Below are 18,187 nucleotides of genomic sequence, written 5' to 3' on the forward strand. Positions count from 1 at the left end.
TAAATGCAATAAATTGGTAAGTTCTTATGTATATTTGTCATTTTTGTATGTGTATAATTATATATCTACACATTTAACTACTAATTTTTTTATAACATAAGGCTTACGCCTTATGCGGCTCAAGTTTTAAGACTGAAGACTCTTAAGAAAACGCCTTAGGGTATGTCTTAACTTTTTAAAACATTGACCCATACCATACTAGGAAAAACAATCAAGAACTTTGCTTTTGCCGTTACCACAACAAGAAGAAAAATACCTAACCAGATCAGTTTGGAATTTAACTATTTTCTGAAATTAAAAATGGCATTGCTTCATCAGACCCTTACCCGATTATCGATCGCCGACGACCATTCATGACGTTGCTCACTTCACTGCCGCCGTCGCCAGTTGCACCGACAGGCCCAAGTCCAATCTTCCTTAACTGCTGGATCAACCCGACCCAATTCTACTAATAGAGAAGTTAATTTTTTTATAGGATAATAAAGAAGTTAATTGGTTCATTGTTTTTATTTTATTTTTCATTTGAAGGAAGAAGAAAAGATTAGAAATTGTATCCTTTATATATATATATATATATATATATATATATTCCACAGTTCCACACGATGAGTCGTGCTTTTTGGTTTTGGGTAATGAGGGTGAGATGTGTTCACAGCACAGTATCATGTTTGGAAAGCAATCATAACTGCTTAGCAATATTGATAATAGGTTAGGTCAGAACTCAGAAGAATCATTACATATATGAGCTTTATGCATGTGCATTGTCTACTCCAGTTGTAAATGTTAAATGGTGGAGGAAGAATTCAGCTGGTACAGTTTCTGGTTAGATCAACTTGAATGCAAAGGGTTTGAGCTTCATTGAGGAATTCGGTACTTGGCTTCCGGAAAGTCTGAGAAGATATGCAGAAACAGGAGAGGCAAAGAAACATGTAGGCGAATTGACATATCTAACTTCACTCTTTGAATCTTACAGATGTATTGTACATATAAAAGCCCCTACGTTGTCACAAAGGATTTCCAAAACGCACATTGTCACAGAGGAGGCATAGCTTTTTCTTCTATCTACTAGTTCAGATATTTTTCCATATAAGTATAAATTACTACACATGTGGAATTTCAAGTAGCTGAATTAGCGTTTTAGGGTGACGCTAATCTGACATAAATTCGTCAATGCAAGTGTCGGTGGCAACAAACGAGCTAGCCTTGCATCATAGTAGCCTTGTTAATTAGTTAATACTTAAAAGTGACTAGAAGGCGAGACTTGAAATTCTATCAACAACTGGAACGAGAGAGAGTGAGAGCGAGACACTTGATAATGTAAACAAAAGTGGTATGTCCTTACCCTCAATTATTGCATCCCAATTGGTAATGACTAATGAGGTCCGATCAAATGGCAAGGTGGACCAAAATGTGCTATCGACCAGCTGGGCTTGCTCATCTCCAAATTTTTTACCTTATCTGATAAGGATTGAGGAATCTGCCGTAGATAATTTCGCCCCAAGTGAATGTTATATACCGTCTCTATCCAAAGTGAAAGTTCACTCTGAAATTTCAGAGTGAAGTTCCAATTTTGGCACATTTTTCGGTCAAATTTTTTCATCATAAGTGATTCAATATTTAGATATGCTATTCAAGATCATCTCTATAAAGTTTCATCCAATTTGACAATGATTTGAGCTTTCAAAATTGAGATTTACACGAACGGTTTACGTTGAACAGTTTTAATTCATTCATTGATTTAATCTAATTTCAATACTTTAACGATGTCCGAATTAGATGAAATTTTGTAGAGATGATCTTGAATAGCATACCTAAATATTAAATCACTTATACTGAAAAAATTTGACCGAAAAGTGTGCCAAAATTGGAACTTCACTCTGAAACTTCAGAGTGAACCTTCACTCTGGATATATATATATATATACACACTATTGGAGTGTAGTCTGGCCTGTCCACTTCACTATTGTTCGATAAATGCCGAGTTCCCCCCATGGACAGGGAAGTCCCCAAAAACAGAAACCTTTCTTTCGGTCTGCTACTATAATCTTCATCCACACTCATGGATTTTGCTTCTACTGCACTAGCATTAAGTTTAGTGTTAGTTTTAGCTGTAGGTGTGGCTAGACACCATGGCAGAAGATTGCGTGACAAGAACAAGAGATACCATCCTGTGGTCGGAACTGTCGTGCACCAAGTTATCTACTTCCCTAGGATTCACCATTACATGACTGAGCTTGCGTGCAAGTACAAAACTTACAGGATATTCGACTTGTTCCAAGGAGCGATTTACACAGCAGATCCTGCAAATGTGGAATATGTGCTCAAAACAAACTTCTGTAATTATGGCAAGGTATATATGATGTGTAATATACTTGTGAAATTATATAGAAGTTGAATTTATACGTATGTGCCATTGATCTAAGTAATAGTTCCAAAATGCTGCAGGGTTCGTATACATACAGCATTATTTCAGATGTGGTGGGCGATGGGATATTTTCAGTGGATGGGCAAAAATGGCAGCATCAGAGGAAGATGATGAGTGCCGAATTCTCAACAAAAGTAGTGAGAGATTTCAGCGCTGCAGTTTCCAAAACCAATGCAGTTAAACTTGCTGGCATAATTTATGAAGCTGCAACCAGCAACCAAGCAATAGAGATCCAAGTATGTACCAACGTTTCGATGTTTTACTAATCACATATTGCAGTATTAGTATACAACATAATGAACATACAAGCCCATGCATTAAGGACTTCGGTTTTACTCAAACAAAAGCCATTTGCTTGTAAATGAAAGGGAAAGGGCCAATAGTGACTTCATCACCACCTCAACTAAAAAAAATTTCATGTAGGGCTAGCTTTTGTTGATAAATACAATTTATGAGAAATTTCACCATTCCTGTAAACAGAATTTTCAATTGTCACATTTGATTTGGTTTTTCTTATCGTATGTTGTTTATTTATTACATCTATTTGATATACCATAAATCTTGTGTTTTCTTTGCAAGGATTTGTTTATGAAAGCAACCTTAGACTCAACCATCAAGATTCTACTAGGTATCGAACTAGACAGCATGAGTGGAACAGATGAAGAAGGTAATCGGTTTTCTCATGCTTTTGAATCGCAGCAAGAAGCTGCCCTGTATCGGATATTTGATAAGTTGTGGAAGATCAAACGCTTCTTAAACATCGGTAAGGAAGCAGAGCTAAAAAAAAATATCGAAGTGGTTGATCAATTTGTGTATAAATTAATCAATAGCAAGATTGAAAGTATCAAGAATCCAGAAAATAACCTATCTGTGAGTTACCCTCCTTGTCCTCCTGTTTGTTATTGCTTATAGAGTGAAGTTAACATGGTACTTTATCATAATTAATGTAATGAGGATTAATGGCAGCTGAATAAGAAAAGAGACTTGGTGTCAAGGCGTTTGGAATTGAAAGATACTGATCCAAAGTACCTGAGAGACATAGTCCTCTGTGTTACTGTGGCCGGACAAGACACGACAGCTACCTCTCTTTCATGGTTTGTTTATATGATGTGCAAGCACCCTCACATACAAGAAAAGATTGCAATGGAAGTTAGAGAAGTAACCAATTTGATGAGAGATAATTCAAGTGTTGATGAGCTTGAACCAAGCCTTACTGATGAGGCCCTTAACAAAATGCAATATCTCCATGCAGCTTTGACTGAAACATTAAGACTCTATCCTGTAGTTCCAATGGTAAACAAATACACTCAATTTATATTGCAGCCTTACAATTCCTTGTATTTATCGCATTCGAATAGCACATTCTGTTTCTTAACAAGTTTGTTTGTGTGATGCCTCCATTCATAGAACATAAGGATGTGTTTTTCTGATGATACCTGGCCGGATGGATTTAGTGTCAATAAGGGGGACATGGTGATCTACCTGCCGTATGCAATGGGAAGGATGACATCTATATGGGGAGATGATGCAGAAGAGTTTCGACCAGAGAGATGGCTGGATGAAAATGGCATTTTCCATGATGAAAGCCCCTGCAAATTCATAGCCTTCAGTGTAAGAGAAAAAGAATGAACTCACTCAAACACTCCTTGTTAGCTCTATACAATGTGATTTTTGATGAGATTCTCTAATTACACGCAGGCCGGTCCAAGAATTTGTCTAGGAAAGGAACATGCCTATATGCAGATGAAGATCTTATCTGCTGTGCTTTTAGGCAGTTATGTATTCAAGCTAGCAGATGAGAAAAAAACTGTCAGTTACAAGACCATGGTCACCTTACCAATAGATGGAGGTCTCTATGTGAATGCCTCCCCAAGAGTATAAGCATGCAAGGGCCATAGCTTTAATATTGCATCATTGGTCTTTCTATGTAAATTCATTTACCTAGTAGTGTTTGTGCGCCTTATGTTAAAGTGAGCTGCTTCATTCGACAAGTCTACTGCGTCAATGTAGTTGCAGTGCTTGATCTTTGTATCTACCTTTCACGTACTGAGCTATAAATACTTGTAGTCTTGTACTACTTCAGAATAAGACTTGGAATGAAATAATTTACATGGTAACCATATCAGAGCATCTCTGCTTTCTTTATAAATTGATGCACCAATAGAAAATATTTATATGAGGAAGGCCATTATTAGTGACATGAGTGGTATATATTTTCACTAATTAACCACCTGAAGTGCGATTAATTGGCATAATAGACCACGTAAGAACAAGTATGAAACTTTTTCTCCAAGCCGAAGAGGTTTTACTTACTTAAACGATCCTTTTGTGTCTGACAAACAGTGATAAATTTTGTCTCATAGATAGTACATGAAACCAAACAGTAGAAACAGCTGAAGATGGGCAGAGAGAAATATTATATAATGCTCTTTTTATTGTCTCTGGCTTGAAGAACAGAATACAAGTCATTTCAGACAGAGTGCACCAGTCAATTATGGGCACAAAAAAGTTTATTGTAAGTTTTAAGATAAAAAGTTAAACATGGTGCTGTTTCAGTTTTTTGTTTATCCTTAACTTTACATATCAAAGTACCTAATCACTTGGGTGCCAATAGGGGTCAAAATGCAGACCAATGGAAGAAATCAAAGGCAGACCTTTCGAGTCTTTAATTCTAATTCGGACAATTTGCCCATGGACTACTCCCCCTTCAAGTCTGTGAAGCCTCTTGAACCCCACTGTAGTTCCATTTGCAACCTTGTTACCATCCACATAAATTTCATGCCTTTTGATTCTCTGACCAAGTCCAATTGCCTCTTGAATCCTAACCACATTGAACCTTAATCTTTTATCATCATCCCTGGCTTTGAGCTCAATCCAATGCTCCTCTTTGTCACCATCATTTGGAACCCAATATGTCCACAAATGGTCACTGTCTAGCACATTTGCAGGTCCAAAACCTCCTCCTCTGCCTCCTCTTTGGCTACTCACTTTGATGGAGCATTTCTCAGCTAAGTTGTAAGAAAATATTGTGTCAATTGCACCTCTCAATTCTCTGAGTCTTTGCACATCTGCTTGGGATATAAGTCCGGTCGAATTAGGAGGCACATTTAGCAGCAGCACACAGTTTCGTCCTACTGAGTTGTAGTAAATTTCAAGCAATGTACTTAGCTTCTTAGGTGACTCTGATTTGTGCCAAAACCATCCATTTCTTATCGATACGTCGCATTCTGGAGGCAACCAATCTGTTCCCTCTGGATCACCAGTGTTGAGATAACTGCATTTATTTGGAATAAATCGAATTAGGTGGTGGTTTAGAGGTGCCATTTTCTGTTTTCATTAGTATCAATCAGTGACCATCCTCTTTACACAATCCACATTAGGCCATGTGATCTAACTAACAATTACTAGATGGCGACTGAAACAGAAAAGTACTAATAATGTGATATACCAATAGAACAAGAAACCTAACAGATTGAGTGGTTTATGTGTTATGTCTTATAACTTACCCTTCAATGCTTGCACTCCCAATCGATAATGAGCTCCGATTAATGGTCGACCAGCTTGTGCTTCCGGCGAAGCCTTTCTCATTGCCGACCCATCTAACATCCGGACCAGCATCCGAGAATATGTTAATGGTGCTCTGTAACTCCCTCACCATGGAGAACCAATCTGCAAAGTAATAGGACATGTTTGGTGCATTCGGACCCTTATTTCCATCGAACCAAATTTCTCTTACACTCCCATACCTAACAGGAAAACATCATTCGTGACTCAATAGTTTTGTAATCTTTCTACTTCAACAAAAAGTACTAATTGCAAATGTTATGATCTACCTGCTGAGAAGTTCTTGTAACTGGGCCAAGTAGTACTGATTGTATGCGACCTCATGACCGTATCTCCGGTCATGCCTATCCCACGGCGACAGATAAAGCCCTACGTCAATGCCGCCACGTGCGGTGGCGGCATTGACCAACTCTTGAACAACATCACCCTGGCCACTTCTCCAAGGACTACTCCCAACAGAGTGGTCAGTGTACTTGGAAGGCCACAAGCAAAACCCATCATGGTGCTTTGCAGTGAGTATCATTAGTGATATGCCTGCATCAGAAGCTGTTTTGACCCACTGGTTGGCGTCAAAGCCGGACGGGTTGAAAATAGCCGGACTTTCACGGCCGGTGCCCCATTCGGAGTCGGTGAAGGTGTTCACTCCGAAATGGAGGAACATTATGAGCTCCCTCTGTTGCCATTTGAGCTGGGAATATGTCGGAAGAGGTAGAATGGGCAATGGTGGTGTTGGGACTTGCTCAAGCCTTGAGATGGTGAATGTGCAGAGTTGGAGGAATGTGAATATGCACAAAGAGCGCCACTGTTTAGCCATGATGCCCTTTTGTTTTCTTCACCATAACGCTACTTATTATGGCACATATGATTGTTTATGCGACAATGGAATTACAGTCATGCATTCATGTGCTTACTTGCTTAGGCATAAATTTTGATTAATTTTTTTTCGATTTGGTGAAACGTGGAAAGCTGATTAAAGTCATTAAACACGGTTAGATATATAAAACTACTTTAGGGATTCGCAGGCAAAGATGAAAGAAGATGAGGATGATATTTCTGTGGGTAGAGAAGAGCCAAAACAGAGGAAGCTGATGAACATTTTGAGATGGGAATGGGGACCTTCCTGGGGACCAAAGCTGGCAAAGCATAATGTTAAGGCTATGTTCTACAAATAGAGAAGGCGAAAGTGAGATGACACCAACCTAGCTTTAGGGCACTAAATTTTTTGTTTGATTCTCTCTGTTTCTTCACGTAAGTTTTGTTGTTCATTTTTCTGGTAGTCATTCACGGGTTGCTTTGCCTTTTCTTCTGCACTATGACTATTGGCCATTGGGTGGCTCAGTTGTCTGATCTCAACGTACATTTTCCAAAGAGGACAGTTTCCGATTCAATAAAATATCACGTAAATTTCCTTATGAGTTATACATATATGACCTTGCTTCTGATGCCAGTGTTACCAAAACAGTGGAAAAGGGCAACGGGAAGTTATATCCAGATGTTACATATTGTTTACATGCCATCTAGCATAGACGCAATCATATATTGTTCACTTTTCATAGTGGCTAACCTTCGTTGGCACAAAGTGCCAATAGTGCAGAAACAAATAGAAGTGGTGCTAGCATCTTTTATTCACGGGAATCAAAATATTAAATATCATACACCTTTCTCTGGGTGCCAATAGGGATCAAAATGCAGACCAACGGATGAAATTAAAGGAAGGTTACCTCTTGATTCTTGAATTCTGATTCTTACAGTTTGGCCATGGACTACTCCCTCTTCAAGTCTGTGAAGCCTCTTGTAACCCACTGTGGTTCCATTAGCTACTACTTTACCATCGACACAGATTTCGTGCTGTTTGATCCTCTGACCAAGACCAATTGCCTCTTGAATCCTGATCACATTGAACCTCATTCCTTCATCTGCTCGGAATTCTATCCAGTGGTCCTTTTTGTCACCATCCCTTGGAGCCCAATATGTCCACAAATGGTCACTGTCCAGCACATTTTCAGGTCCAAAACCTCCTCCGGTACCCCCTCTTTGGCTACTCACCTCGATGGAGCATTTCTCTGCTACATTGGAAGAAAATATGGTGTCGACTGCAGTTCTGAATTCTCGGAGTCGTTCGACATCTACTTCGGATATGACCCCTGCCGAATTAGGTGGCACATTGAGTAGTAACACAGAATTTCGTCCTACTGAATTATAGTAAATTTTAAGTAGCTGGCTAAGCTTCTTAGGTGACTCTGAACTATGCCAAAACCATCCTTTTCGGATTGAAACATCGCTCTCTGCTGGCAGCCAATCTGTTCCTTTTGGATCACCTTTGTTGAGATAACTGCATGCATTTAGAAGGCATCAATAATTTGATACATGGACCATATAACATAGATGTCTGCCAATTTTCTATATCACATCTTCCAAAACTTGAAAGCATGAGTTTTAACTTTGTTTGGAGAACTTGAAAGCATGAGTTTTAACTTTGTTTGGAGATAAACATATACATTTTGGACAAGTATTCACCCTCAAATATCACGGAACACTGTATATTAAACTAACATTACTGGGTTACTTACTCCTCAATGCTTGCATTCCCAATTGATAACGAGGTCCGGTTGATAGTGGACCAGCATGTTTCCCCGGCAAATCCATCCTCATTTCCAACCCATCTCACATCCGGACCAGCATCAGAAAATATGTTAATGGAACTCTGCAACTCCTTCACCATAGAGAACCAATCTGTAAAATAATAGGACATGTTTGGTGCATGTTCACCTTTGAATCCATCAAACCAAATCTCTCTTAAACTCCCATATCTGTCAAGAAAGAGCAAATTAGATGTCAACAGTTGAATAATAATGCGAGGTAGATCACTTCAAGTAGTGCCAATTATAAATTACCTACTGAGTAGCTCTTGTAACTGAGCCAAGTAGTATTCGTTATACGCTTTCTCCAAGCCATATCTGCGATCATGTCTATCCCAGGGTGAGAGATAGAGCCCGACATCAACCCCACGAGATTTAGCCGCATCAACCAGCTCCTGAACAACATCACCATGGCCATTTTTCCAAGGACTACCTTCAACAGTATGGTCAGTGTACTTAGAAGGCCACAAGCAAAAGCCATCATGGTGCTTTGCAGTAAGTATCATTAGGGATATGCCTGCATCTTCTGCTACACTAACCCATTGGCTCGCGTCAAGCGCAACCGGGTTGAATATGGCTGGGTTTTCATGCCCGGTGCCACGCTCAAGGCCAGTGAATGTGTTCACCCCAAAATGGAGGAACATTATTGTCTCCCTTTGTTGCCATTTCAGTTGGTGATATGTAGGAAGTGGTAGAAGTGGCAAGGGTGGTGTTGTTACTTGCTCAAGCCTAGAGAAGGTAAATGTGCATAGTTCAAGGAATGTGATTATGAACAAAGAGCACCACTGTTTAACCATAATTCCTATGCTTAAGCTGTCTTTGCTGTCTGTCTATAATTTCAAGATTAATGATATATAGGACTTTGGAAAACTGAATTTGCGGACATGTTTGGTATTTTATCAAAACTCAGAATAGCTATAACCTTATTGGATTATTATTATGGTTCCCTCCCTTATGGAGTTTTCTGTAGATTAAAGAAGTCCTGAAGACCCCCAAGAAACCGATCAGTTTAATTAACCTTGTTTGGTTTAATCTGAACTGTGAAACCCTAATATAATTACATTGAAGTATCCTTCAAGTAAATCTAGTTTCGGACCAATTACTTAAAAAATGAATGAGATCAAGATTCTCTGAACTGGAACAAATTTAAACCAGAGGCAAAGACAATAATAAGATTCTCTCTCTGGATGGTCATCGTACAGAAGTATTCCTAGGTGAGGGACAAACAATAGAGCCATGTAAGAAATATTCTCTAAACTGTGCAGGCCAAAGACAAGAGGCAGAGAAGATAGTGTTGATACTAATTAAAATCAAACTTTTTCAATGGAGTCTTGTGTGGTTCACTATATTCTTAAATTTCATTGAACATGAACTATAAAGCAATAATTCACTGATTGTTGTTGCCTTCGTCTGATTGCTAACCAGGGCCGTTAAAGAAATAGTAATGTTGGTTTAGAGGATCATATTAAATATGAAGACAAATCACATGTCAAATAAAATATAGAGGATAGTGTAATGACCCGATTTTTCGGAAACAATTTATTTTAATTCTTAGAAATTAATAAGTTTGTAAAATTATTAAACAGCTTTTGTTTCGCTTCGCGACGTTGTCAAATCGAAAACGGAACAGTCGTCGGAAATCTAAATTGGAAAAACGTTACGTTTCCGCGACACGAGAATCGACTTTTACTCAGTCACTCGTTTCCGCAAACTTCCTTCACGAAAGTTGTAGAGCTCGTCGATACGAGTTCGTGGACACGTCACACGTTCTAATCGGACGTCGTACGTGAAAGTTATTAACGACGGAAGTTAGTTTCCGATTTTAAAAGAGGGTATAAAAAGGGAAATTTGGGATTAGGGTTTCCATTTTCGGAAAACCCTCACCCGCCTCTCTCTCTCTCTCTCTCTCTCTCTCTCTCTCTCTCCGACTCTCCATCTCTCAAATCGCCTTCGGCGATCCAAACACTTCCGGCCTCCGTGGCTCTCACCGCCACTCCCACGACCTCCGCAAGCCCGACCGCAACAAACCCTGAGCAGGACGTGTCCTCCCTCGCCGCCGTTTGCCACATCCAAGCTCCTCCGTCGATCTACAACTCGACGCCGTCCAAATCCTCGTCTCCAGCGACGCAAGCGCTCGGAGGATAGCATCTCGAAGCCGATCCTCACCCCCGGTGCCACCTACGACAAGATTGGAGATCGAATTCGTGCGTCGCCTCGCCTCGCCTCTACTCAAACTCGACTCCGCCGGCAGCTCAAGTTCCTCCTGCGACACTTTGGTAGTTTTACGGCTCGAATTAGGTAAGGGTTAATCAATTTGATTGATTGTGATGAATTGTTGTTGATTTTGTGGCGATTTGGTGAAGGATCGGAGGAGGAGGTGGTGGAGAGAATACCGCCGCCTTAGGCAGCGCGTGAGGGAATGTGAGGGGTGCAGGAGGCGGCCTTGGGCAATGGAGGGGAAGAAGGGAAGAAAAGGAGGGGTTTTGGGCACGCGCCGGTTCGAGCGGCGCGTGAGCTCCACGCTCTGCCACTATGGAGAGGCGCGTGAGCGCCATGCGCGGTCGCCGGAGGTGGCACGTGAAAAGCGATTTTCAAACATTAATTTTGTAAAAAGTGATTTCTGTACGGTGAATGTAAAAAGTAATTTACGTACAGTAAATGTAAAATTATTTTACGTACGGTGAATATAAAATTATCTTACGTACAGTAATTGTAAAAATATTTTCTTAAGGGTAAATTGGTAATTAATATTTACTAAAACAGTATTTACGATGAAATAGTACATGGCTATATATGAATACGTAAATAGTATGTACTCATACAGAAATACGTAAATAATATGTACTCATACATGAATACGTAAATAATATGTATTTATACAGTAATATGTGAATAGTATATACATGAACAATAATTTCGTAAAAACCAAAATTGTTGAACAGTAAACATTAATATTGTTTCGGCATTTAAGGTTTTATGCAACGTTTCTAATCACATCTTATGCAATCTAGGTGCTCGACAAAACAAGTAAGGATTTGCTTTCGAAAATTACGCTCATGAAAATAAGGTGAGTAAAATCTCACAGTGATGAATCTATCTTGCGGAGATTCATAATTGCACTTAATTAAAAAGAATGAACTATGATATGTATATGATATAGTGGATTGTGTATGTGTATAATTGGTAAAATAGGTACATATATATGGTTTGTTATATTATATACTGTCATAATTTCCGTTTGCGAATAAGTTCATTATAGCGTTGATATTTATTTATTTGAGCATGTCACTTTAATTTGTACAATATCATGTGATGATTGTTTTGTACGTGGTTTTAACTTGAGTTATGTTAAAACGTTTTGTTGTCTTCGGACGTGTTGGCATGTCGGAACCTAGCATTGGCCGGGCGACAGTTACGATACAGTTAGAGCTCTAGTCTGTATGCCGGTGTACTGGCATGAGAGGTAACAGATGGGTTACCGGTTTATGAGTACCCATATTTTTGGATATTGGGTAGCAAGTGGTTGCCCAATGTCAGGCGGCGTACTAACATGAGGGGTAACAAATGAGTACTAGCGCTCATGAGTACCCGTATTATAAAATGTATTTGGGTAAACAGAGGGGTTGCTCGATCTCTCATGAGCACTTATATTTTCAGATATTATTGAACAACCAGATGGGCCGTCCATTAACTCATGAGTATATTTATAATTAAATGTTTTCTTGATTTTTCCTTAACATTTATACATGAGCTATATTATTGTTTTACTCATAAGAGCTGCAAAGCTTACCGGGTTTGTGTTACAATCCCGGTGCACCTATTCGATGGTGTAAGGGATAGTTCTGCATGTGTGGATTAGCAGAATTGACGGACTACTCTGAAGACTTGGAAGTTTCTTCATTTATTTTGTGTTGAAGATTTTGAAGATTTTTACATTTCCATTTGAAATAATGTTTGAATTTTAAATTGGTTTTGTAATAATCCATTCGACTGAGTTGTACTATGAACTCAGTAATGATACGCTGTAACGATGAGATGATTTTGATTTATTGAGATTGTTTTAGAATTTTTCATGACTTGGAATTCGAGTTTCATACTCGAAATTTCGAGGTCGTAACAAATAGTGTTCTATCTGAACCGTGATTAACCGACCCTTGAATCTGGTTTTTAGCATTTACCAGTTCATCTAACCAATCTATATATGTACTTCAATCCATATGTAAAATAAAGGAGGGTGATGCTTTGGTTCCAATATAGGAATAGGACTTCTACTGTCATTGATGATTGCTCATAATAGAACTTGATGTGCTAAATAGCCCAATTTCAGTTTGAGGCAGTGAATTAAGAGCTACTGTGACTAGTCATTATCAGATTGCAGAAAACATAAAGAGGGAAAATAAAAGGAATTCGAAGAATCAATTGCAGGGAACTAGGGATACCTGTGGTATGGAGTAATGGACATCTACGAGGCCAGCCTATTAACCAGGAGCTGGAACAGCCCAGCAGTAGGAGATTCTGAACTGCAGAACATTGCCAAAATATTAGCCCTCTTCGATTCTTCTACAGTACATTAATGTATCGATAATTCTATATAGAACTAGAGTTAATTCATAGATAAGCCAGTATATCAACTCAAACTTGCATATGATAAATAGTACACAGGTATTAGCTAAAATTGAAAATAAACAGAAAATAAACTAGTGGCATATGATAAATAGTTTTGTTGTCTACGTTTGGTAGGATCAGTGATTCAGGGTAATAGTGCTCCAGTTGATTCTGTAGTTCTGAAAGGTCTAGTGGCATTGTTGTAGTCAAGTATATTTTTCATTTTCCTTTACAGAATCAAGGAACATAGCAGTACTAGCTATACATGAAATCAATGAGATGCAACCACAAACACCAAAGATATGACCAAATCGGTCAAACCCATGCAAGAGAAATAAATCTTTGCATCCCAACCAGAGGACCATTCCCATCCACTAGGCATTTTCTTCACTAATTTGATTGTGGTTTGGGGAGTTGGTACTTCCTCACAGCTCTTGCTACTTGCCAAGAGGTGGTAAGTTACCATATGTTTTGCCAAGTCTTCAAGTGATCACAGAAACCACATTAATGCAAATACATGATGAACCAGAAGTATGCACCATATCTTATCATGATAGACAATCGATCTGCAAATACATGATGAACCAGAAGTATGCACCATATCTTATCATGATAGACAATCGATCTATCATCTGATTTATCACATTTTTGCTGCCTCAATTCCTCCTCCATTGATGGTTGGCTTCTTCCACTTTTGGCCTGCAATGAGTGGTATTTCGTAGTGTTCCGGTGAGCCGTGGCCTGTTGGTTGTCTGGAATAATTATTAACCTGGAGCCTACACGTTCAAATCTCATTGAGATGGATGTAAGAAAAAAAAAATTCGTACGCCATGAATACACTGCTGCTGTGCAGATGAACTTGAAATTCAAACAACTGTGCCTGGGGAACACCATATTGTCAATGCAGCAGCTAATCTGCAAGTAACAAAGCTCCACAAAATAAATCAGATGTTAGCATTCAAGAACACACACCAATACATCTTGATATCTACAACACAATCTAGAGACCACTTTAATTATAGGGGTTTGCATTGTCAAATCTCCAAAACCAAACCAATCCAAAACATATTAATGCCTACTCTAGCACAAATTCTTGTAAACTTTAAATTTCTCTGACACATGGTGAAAGAGACTTTGACTAGCTCTCTCTGTACATGAAGCGTGGCCATTGATATATGTTGTTCATGTTATTATTGCTATGCAGTGAGTCTCACCTGCCAACTACAAATGGGCTAGCTATTACACCTCTTCATATATACCCTAGCCATTTGCACCTTAGAACTATGCCTCAACCCAACAAAATCTTTGCTCTTCCTCTCTTATCTCCAATGGCACCCGTGGTTTCAGAGCAAAGCCTCATCAACTCCACCACCCCTTCCACATTTTTATCAAAGCAGATTCTTGCAACCCTCTCCCAACGTCTAGGAATTTTGGTGCTCATACTTGTGACATCCCTTGAAGCCTTGTTTCTTCTCCAAAAAAGGCCACCCATTTTCCACTTCATCAACCTCTCTTGCTTTACCATCTTCTTTGTCATCAAGCCTTACCTCTCCAAAAAGACTCATAAAGTCTACTTGGTAGACTTCTCATGTCTAAAACCACCAAGCTCCTGCAAAGTCCCCTTCTCCAAGTTCCTCAAGAACACCTCCCAGATTGAAGGTTTCAACAGTGAAAGCGTAGCCTTCATGGCCAACATCCTCGCTTCTTCGGGTCAAAGCCAAGAGACATATCTCCCTCCAGCCTTGCACCACATTCCTCCCAAAACCCACCACAATGAATACATCAAAGAAGTCCATATGGTCCTCTTTCCCATCATGGATGACCTTTTAGCCAAAACCAAGCTCTCCCCTCATGACATTGACATCTTAGTAGTAAACTGCAGCGGCTTCAATCCCATTCCTTCACTGACCTCCATTGTTATTAACCACTACTCCATGAAAACTGACACCAAGAGCTTCAACCTCTCCGGAATGGGCTGCAGTGCAGGCGCTTTGGGCATTGATCTGGCCCAAAACCTCCTTCAAATTCACAAAAACTCAAACGCCGTCGTTCTTAGCACAGAGATTCTCTCAACAGGTTGGTACGCCGGCCACGAAAAGCCCAAGCTCATCCTCAACTGCCTCTTCAGAATGGGCAGCGCCGCCATATTGCTCACAAACAAAAACCAAACATCCACATGTCCAAAGTACGAGCTCTTCAGAACTCTCCGAACACAGAAAGCCTACGACGACAGAGCTTACCTCTCCACCATTCGTGAAGAAGATTCCGAAGGAAAACTCGGGGTCACCATCAAACGTGATCTGCTACAAGTCGCCGGCGAGACGCTCCGGGCAAACATCACCATTTTGGGGGCATCGATCCTCCCATTGTCAGAGAAATTCTGGCACGGCGTCTCGATAATCAGGAAGAGATTCTTGAACAAGTCTGCGGAGATTTACGTTCCGAATTTCAAGAGTGTGATAGAGCACTTTTGTCTGCCGGCTTCCGGGAGACCGGTGATCAGGGAAATCGGAAAAGGGTTGAAGCTTGGAGATAGAGAAATGGAGGCTGCTATGATGACGTTGCACAGGTTTGGGAACCAGTCGGCTTCTGCGCTGTGGTATGAATTGGCATACTTGGAGGGAAAAGAGAGAGTGAAGAAAGGTGACAAGGTTTGGCAGCTGGGGATGGGAACTGGGCCAAAGTGTACGAGTTTGGTTTGGAAGTGTATAAGGCACATTGAGGGTGAGTCCAAGAAAGGCCCGTGGGCCGATTGCATTCATCGATATCCAATTGGAGCCCATGATTAAGGAGCTAATTAGGGGCCAAATGTAGCAAATTCCGTTCCGTTCGGTTTTTCTGTTAGGCGTCTGATCAATCCGCCAGTATCGGTTGATTTGGTTTTACAATGATTTGGTTATTATGGTTTTGTAGGTACTCACCATTTTTCCATTATATTAAGGTGTCACTTGTTATCGATAAAATGTGTGCGCAATTCGGAAAGTCGCAAAGGCAATGAGTTATCTTATGTATCATCTTAGATGTTATAGCTAGGTTGTGTATATGAACCAAGCCAACAAGGCAATAAGGGTTCGGGTCGGGCGAATAATGCTGACTCCATTGACCAAACTTTTGTGCAATTGAATTCTCATTTTGGCTTTATGGAGATCAGTTTGTCTTTTATTTTCTCATTCATTCTCGTCTTGGGGTACATTTGATGAAGTGTTTAATGATGTTGGTGTTTCAGCGTTTCCAAAACCTAAACGTCGACTTTGGTAAATCTAATTTGATTTATTTTGATCTCTAGGAATCTGGTGTGTTTCGAATGTAAGATTTTTAATGTGTTGGAATCCCAACGTTATTTTTTGAAATTATTCAGAGTCTACTCTGCATTCTTTTCATTCTTACAAGAGGCATCAGAATATGTCTATTCTCTATTCTTGATATCTCACAACTGTCTACCAATGCTACCAGTTTCATCCCGTCATTTAATTAAGAGTTTTTTGGCTGAGAGTTTGCTATTTGCTATGAGTTTTTATATATATAGTTTTGCATTTGTAAGTATACACATGTCGGATTGAGTTTTTGTTTATTTTCTTTGTTAGAGTTTATGAGACATAAGAGGTTAGATTTTTTTGTCCCCCTCCTTTATTTTTGATTTCAATAAATAAGGGATAGATTACTCTATTAAAAAAAAGATTTATCATTTTAGCCATCAAATAAAGTTCGATTTACTATAACTATGTAATATAGCAATATGTAGTAGATAATTGTAGCTAGTTAGTCGATCAGTCGGTCAAAGAACCATAGCTCTGGATAAAGCAGGTAGTCATTGTTCTCTCTCAAAGAACCATAGCTCTGGATACTAAAGAATCCAAATGCTGTAATTGATGATGTTGCAGAAAGACAATGCAGGGATTTGATGGATGTTAGGGAAGCCAAATGATGACATGACGTTCCATCATCTTCATCGATCTTAATATGCTGCAATCATTCAAAATCATTATAGTTTTAGGGCATGCATATATGAAGCTCCCGTAAACCTTCACATGCATGCACATCACTTTGTGCCTCTGATAGCATATATATACGGAGCTTTGTGACCTTTGTCTTCTCTCTAAGACGAGTTTGACAAACATAGGATAGTGTTAACCTACTGACTGTATCATTCTTAAAAGAGGATGATCATATATACACAACTATATGTCGACGATCGAACTCGATCGGAAGAATACAATTGCGGTTAAAGCACCGCTGCAGTAGCCACCGCCACCGCCACCGCCGGAGTAACCACTGTTGCCGGATCACCGTCAAAAGTCAAAACTACCAAGTAGCTGAGCTTGCCTTATTGTTGGGGTTTCCAAAATGGATGAGAAAGCTGACCCCCATGTGTGTATTTACTGCTTTCTCTCTTATCAGGAAGAAATTAATGTAGCTTTACCCTTTGATCTGACCTAAGTACCATCGAGCTGTCACACTTGTCTTCCTCATCTCCCCCACACCTGCAACAATAATGGACTCACCATAATTTATTTACCAGAACTAACAATGGATACTTCATCCAAATAATGCATATAGTAATTTTCATTATTCATCATTCTCTTGATAGATTTTACATTAACACCGGTCTTCCTAATTAGTTGAAGGTTAACCTATGCTCTTAAAACAACGGGCACCTAAAAATCCTGTAATGGTTCATTTTCCCCGTAACGACTTTTGCAGCTATTCACTCTTTTTCGTAGGAATATGTAAGTAGAAAGAGTCACCTATACCTCCAGCCTCATCAATTTTGTTTGGAACAACCCCAAACAAATTGAAATCAATCACGAAAAGACTTCAGCAGTACATTAACGTATCTTTACATTGATGATATACCAACGTAGTAGAAATGACTAAATGCTATTTGTATATACTTGAATGATTATTGCTTACATAGAAAAATCTATAAATAATCTAATCTACTACAAATCACTCT

General features: G+C 39.4%; 4 protein-coding genes across 4 annotated transcripts; 2 read left to right on the forward strand and 2 right to left on the reverse strand.

Annotated features, from left to right (window-relative positions):
- The first annotated feature begins 1,980 nt into the window (after positions 1 to 1,980).
- LOC126804125 (cytochrome P450 704C1-like) lies at positions 1,981 to 4,448 on the forward strand. Its single transcript, XM_050531902.1, has 6 exons — positions 1,981 to 2,350; positions 2,446 to 2,661; positions 3,005 to 3,295; positions 3,392 to 3,718; positions 3,833 to 4,036; positions 4,124 to 4,448. The coding sequence occupies exons 1-6, from the start codon at positions 2,060 to 2,062 to the stop codon at positions 4,304 to 4,306; spliced, it is 1,512 nt and encodes a 503-aa protein (XP_050387859.1). The 5' UTR covers positions 1,981 to 2,059; the 3' UTR covers positions 4,307 to 4,448.
- A 407-nt stretch (positions 4,449 to 4,855) lies between these two features.
- Positions 4,856 to 6,817, reverse strand: LOC126804127 (alpha-L-fucosidase 1-like). Its single transcript, XM_050531903.1, has 3 exons — positions 6,259 to 6,817; positions 5,932 to 6,171; positions 4,856 to 5,699 (listed from the first exon to the last, which is right to left on the reverse strand). The coding sequence occupies exons 1-3, from the start codon at positions 6,801 to 6,803 to the stop codon at positions 5,018 to 5,020; spliced, it is 1,467 nt and encodes a 488-aa protein (XP_050387860.1). The 5' UTR covers positions 6,804 to 6,817; the 3' UTR covers positions 4,856 to 5,017.
- A 778-nt stretch (positions 6,818 to 7,595) lies between these two features.
- Positions 7,596 to 9,483, reverse strand: LOC126804128 (alpha-L-fucosidase 1-like). Its single transcript, XM_050531904.1, has 3 exons — positions 8,884 to 9,483; positions 8,560 to 8,799; positions 7,596 to 8,321 (listed from the first exon to the last, which is right to left on the reverse strand). Exons 1-3 carry the CDS (start codon positions 9,423 to 9,425, stop codon positions 7,640 to 7,642), a joined length of 1,464 nt encoding a protein of 487 aa, XP_050387861.1. The 5' UTR covers positions 9,426 to 9,483; the 3' UTR covers positions 7,596 to 7,639.
- Positions 9,484 to 14,516: 5,033 nt separating this feature from the next.
- LOC126803820 (3-ketoacyl-CoA synthase 5-like) lies at positions 14,517 to 16,022 on the forward strand. The gene has a single exon (XM_050531550.1). The coding sequence runs from the start codon at positions 14,517 to 14,519 to the stop codon at positions 16,020 to 16,022; it is 1,506 nt and encodes a 501-aa protein (XP_050387507.1).
- Positions 16,023 to 18,187: the final 2,165 nt, after the last annotated feature.

The sequence above is a fragment of the Argentina anserina genome, chromosome 7 (assembly GCF_933775445.1).
Source record: "Argentina anserina chromosome 7, drPotAnse1.1, whole genome shotgun sequence".
NCBI classification, from domain to species: Eukaryota; Viridiplantae; Streptophyta; class Magnoliopsida; order Rosales; family Rosaceae; genus Argentina; species Argentina anserina.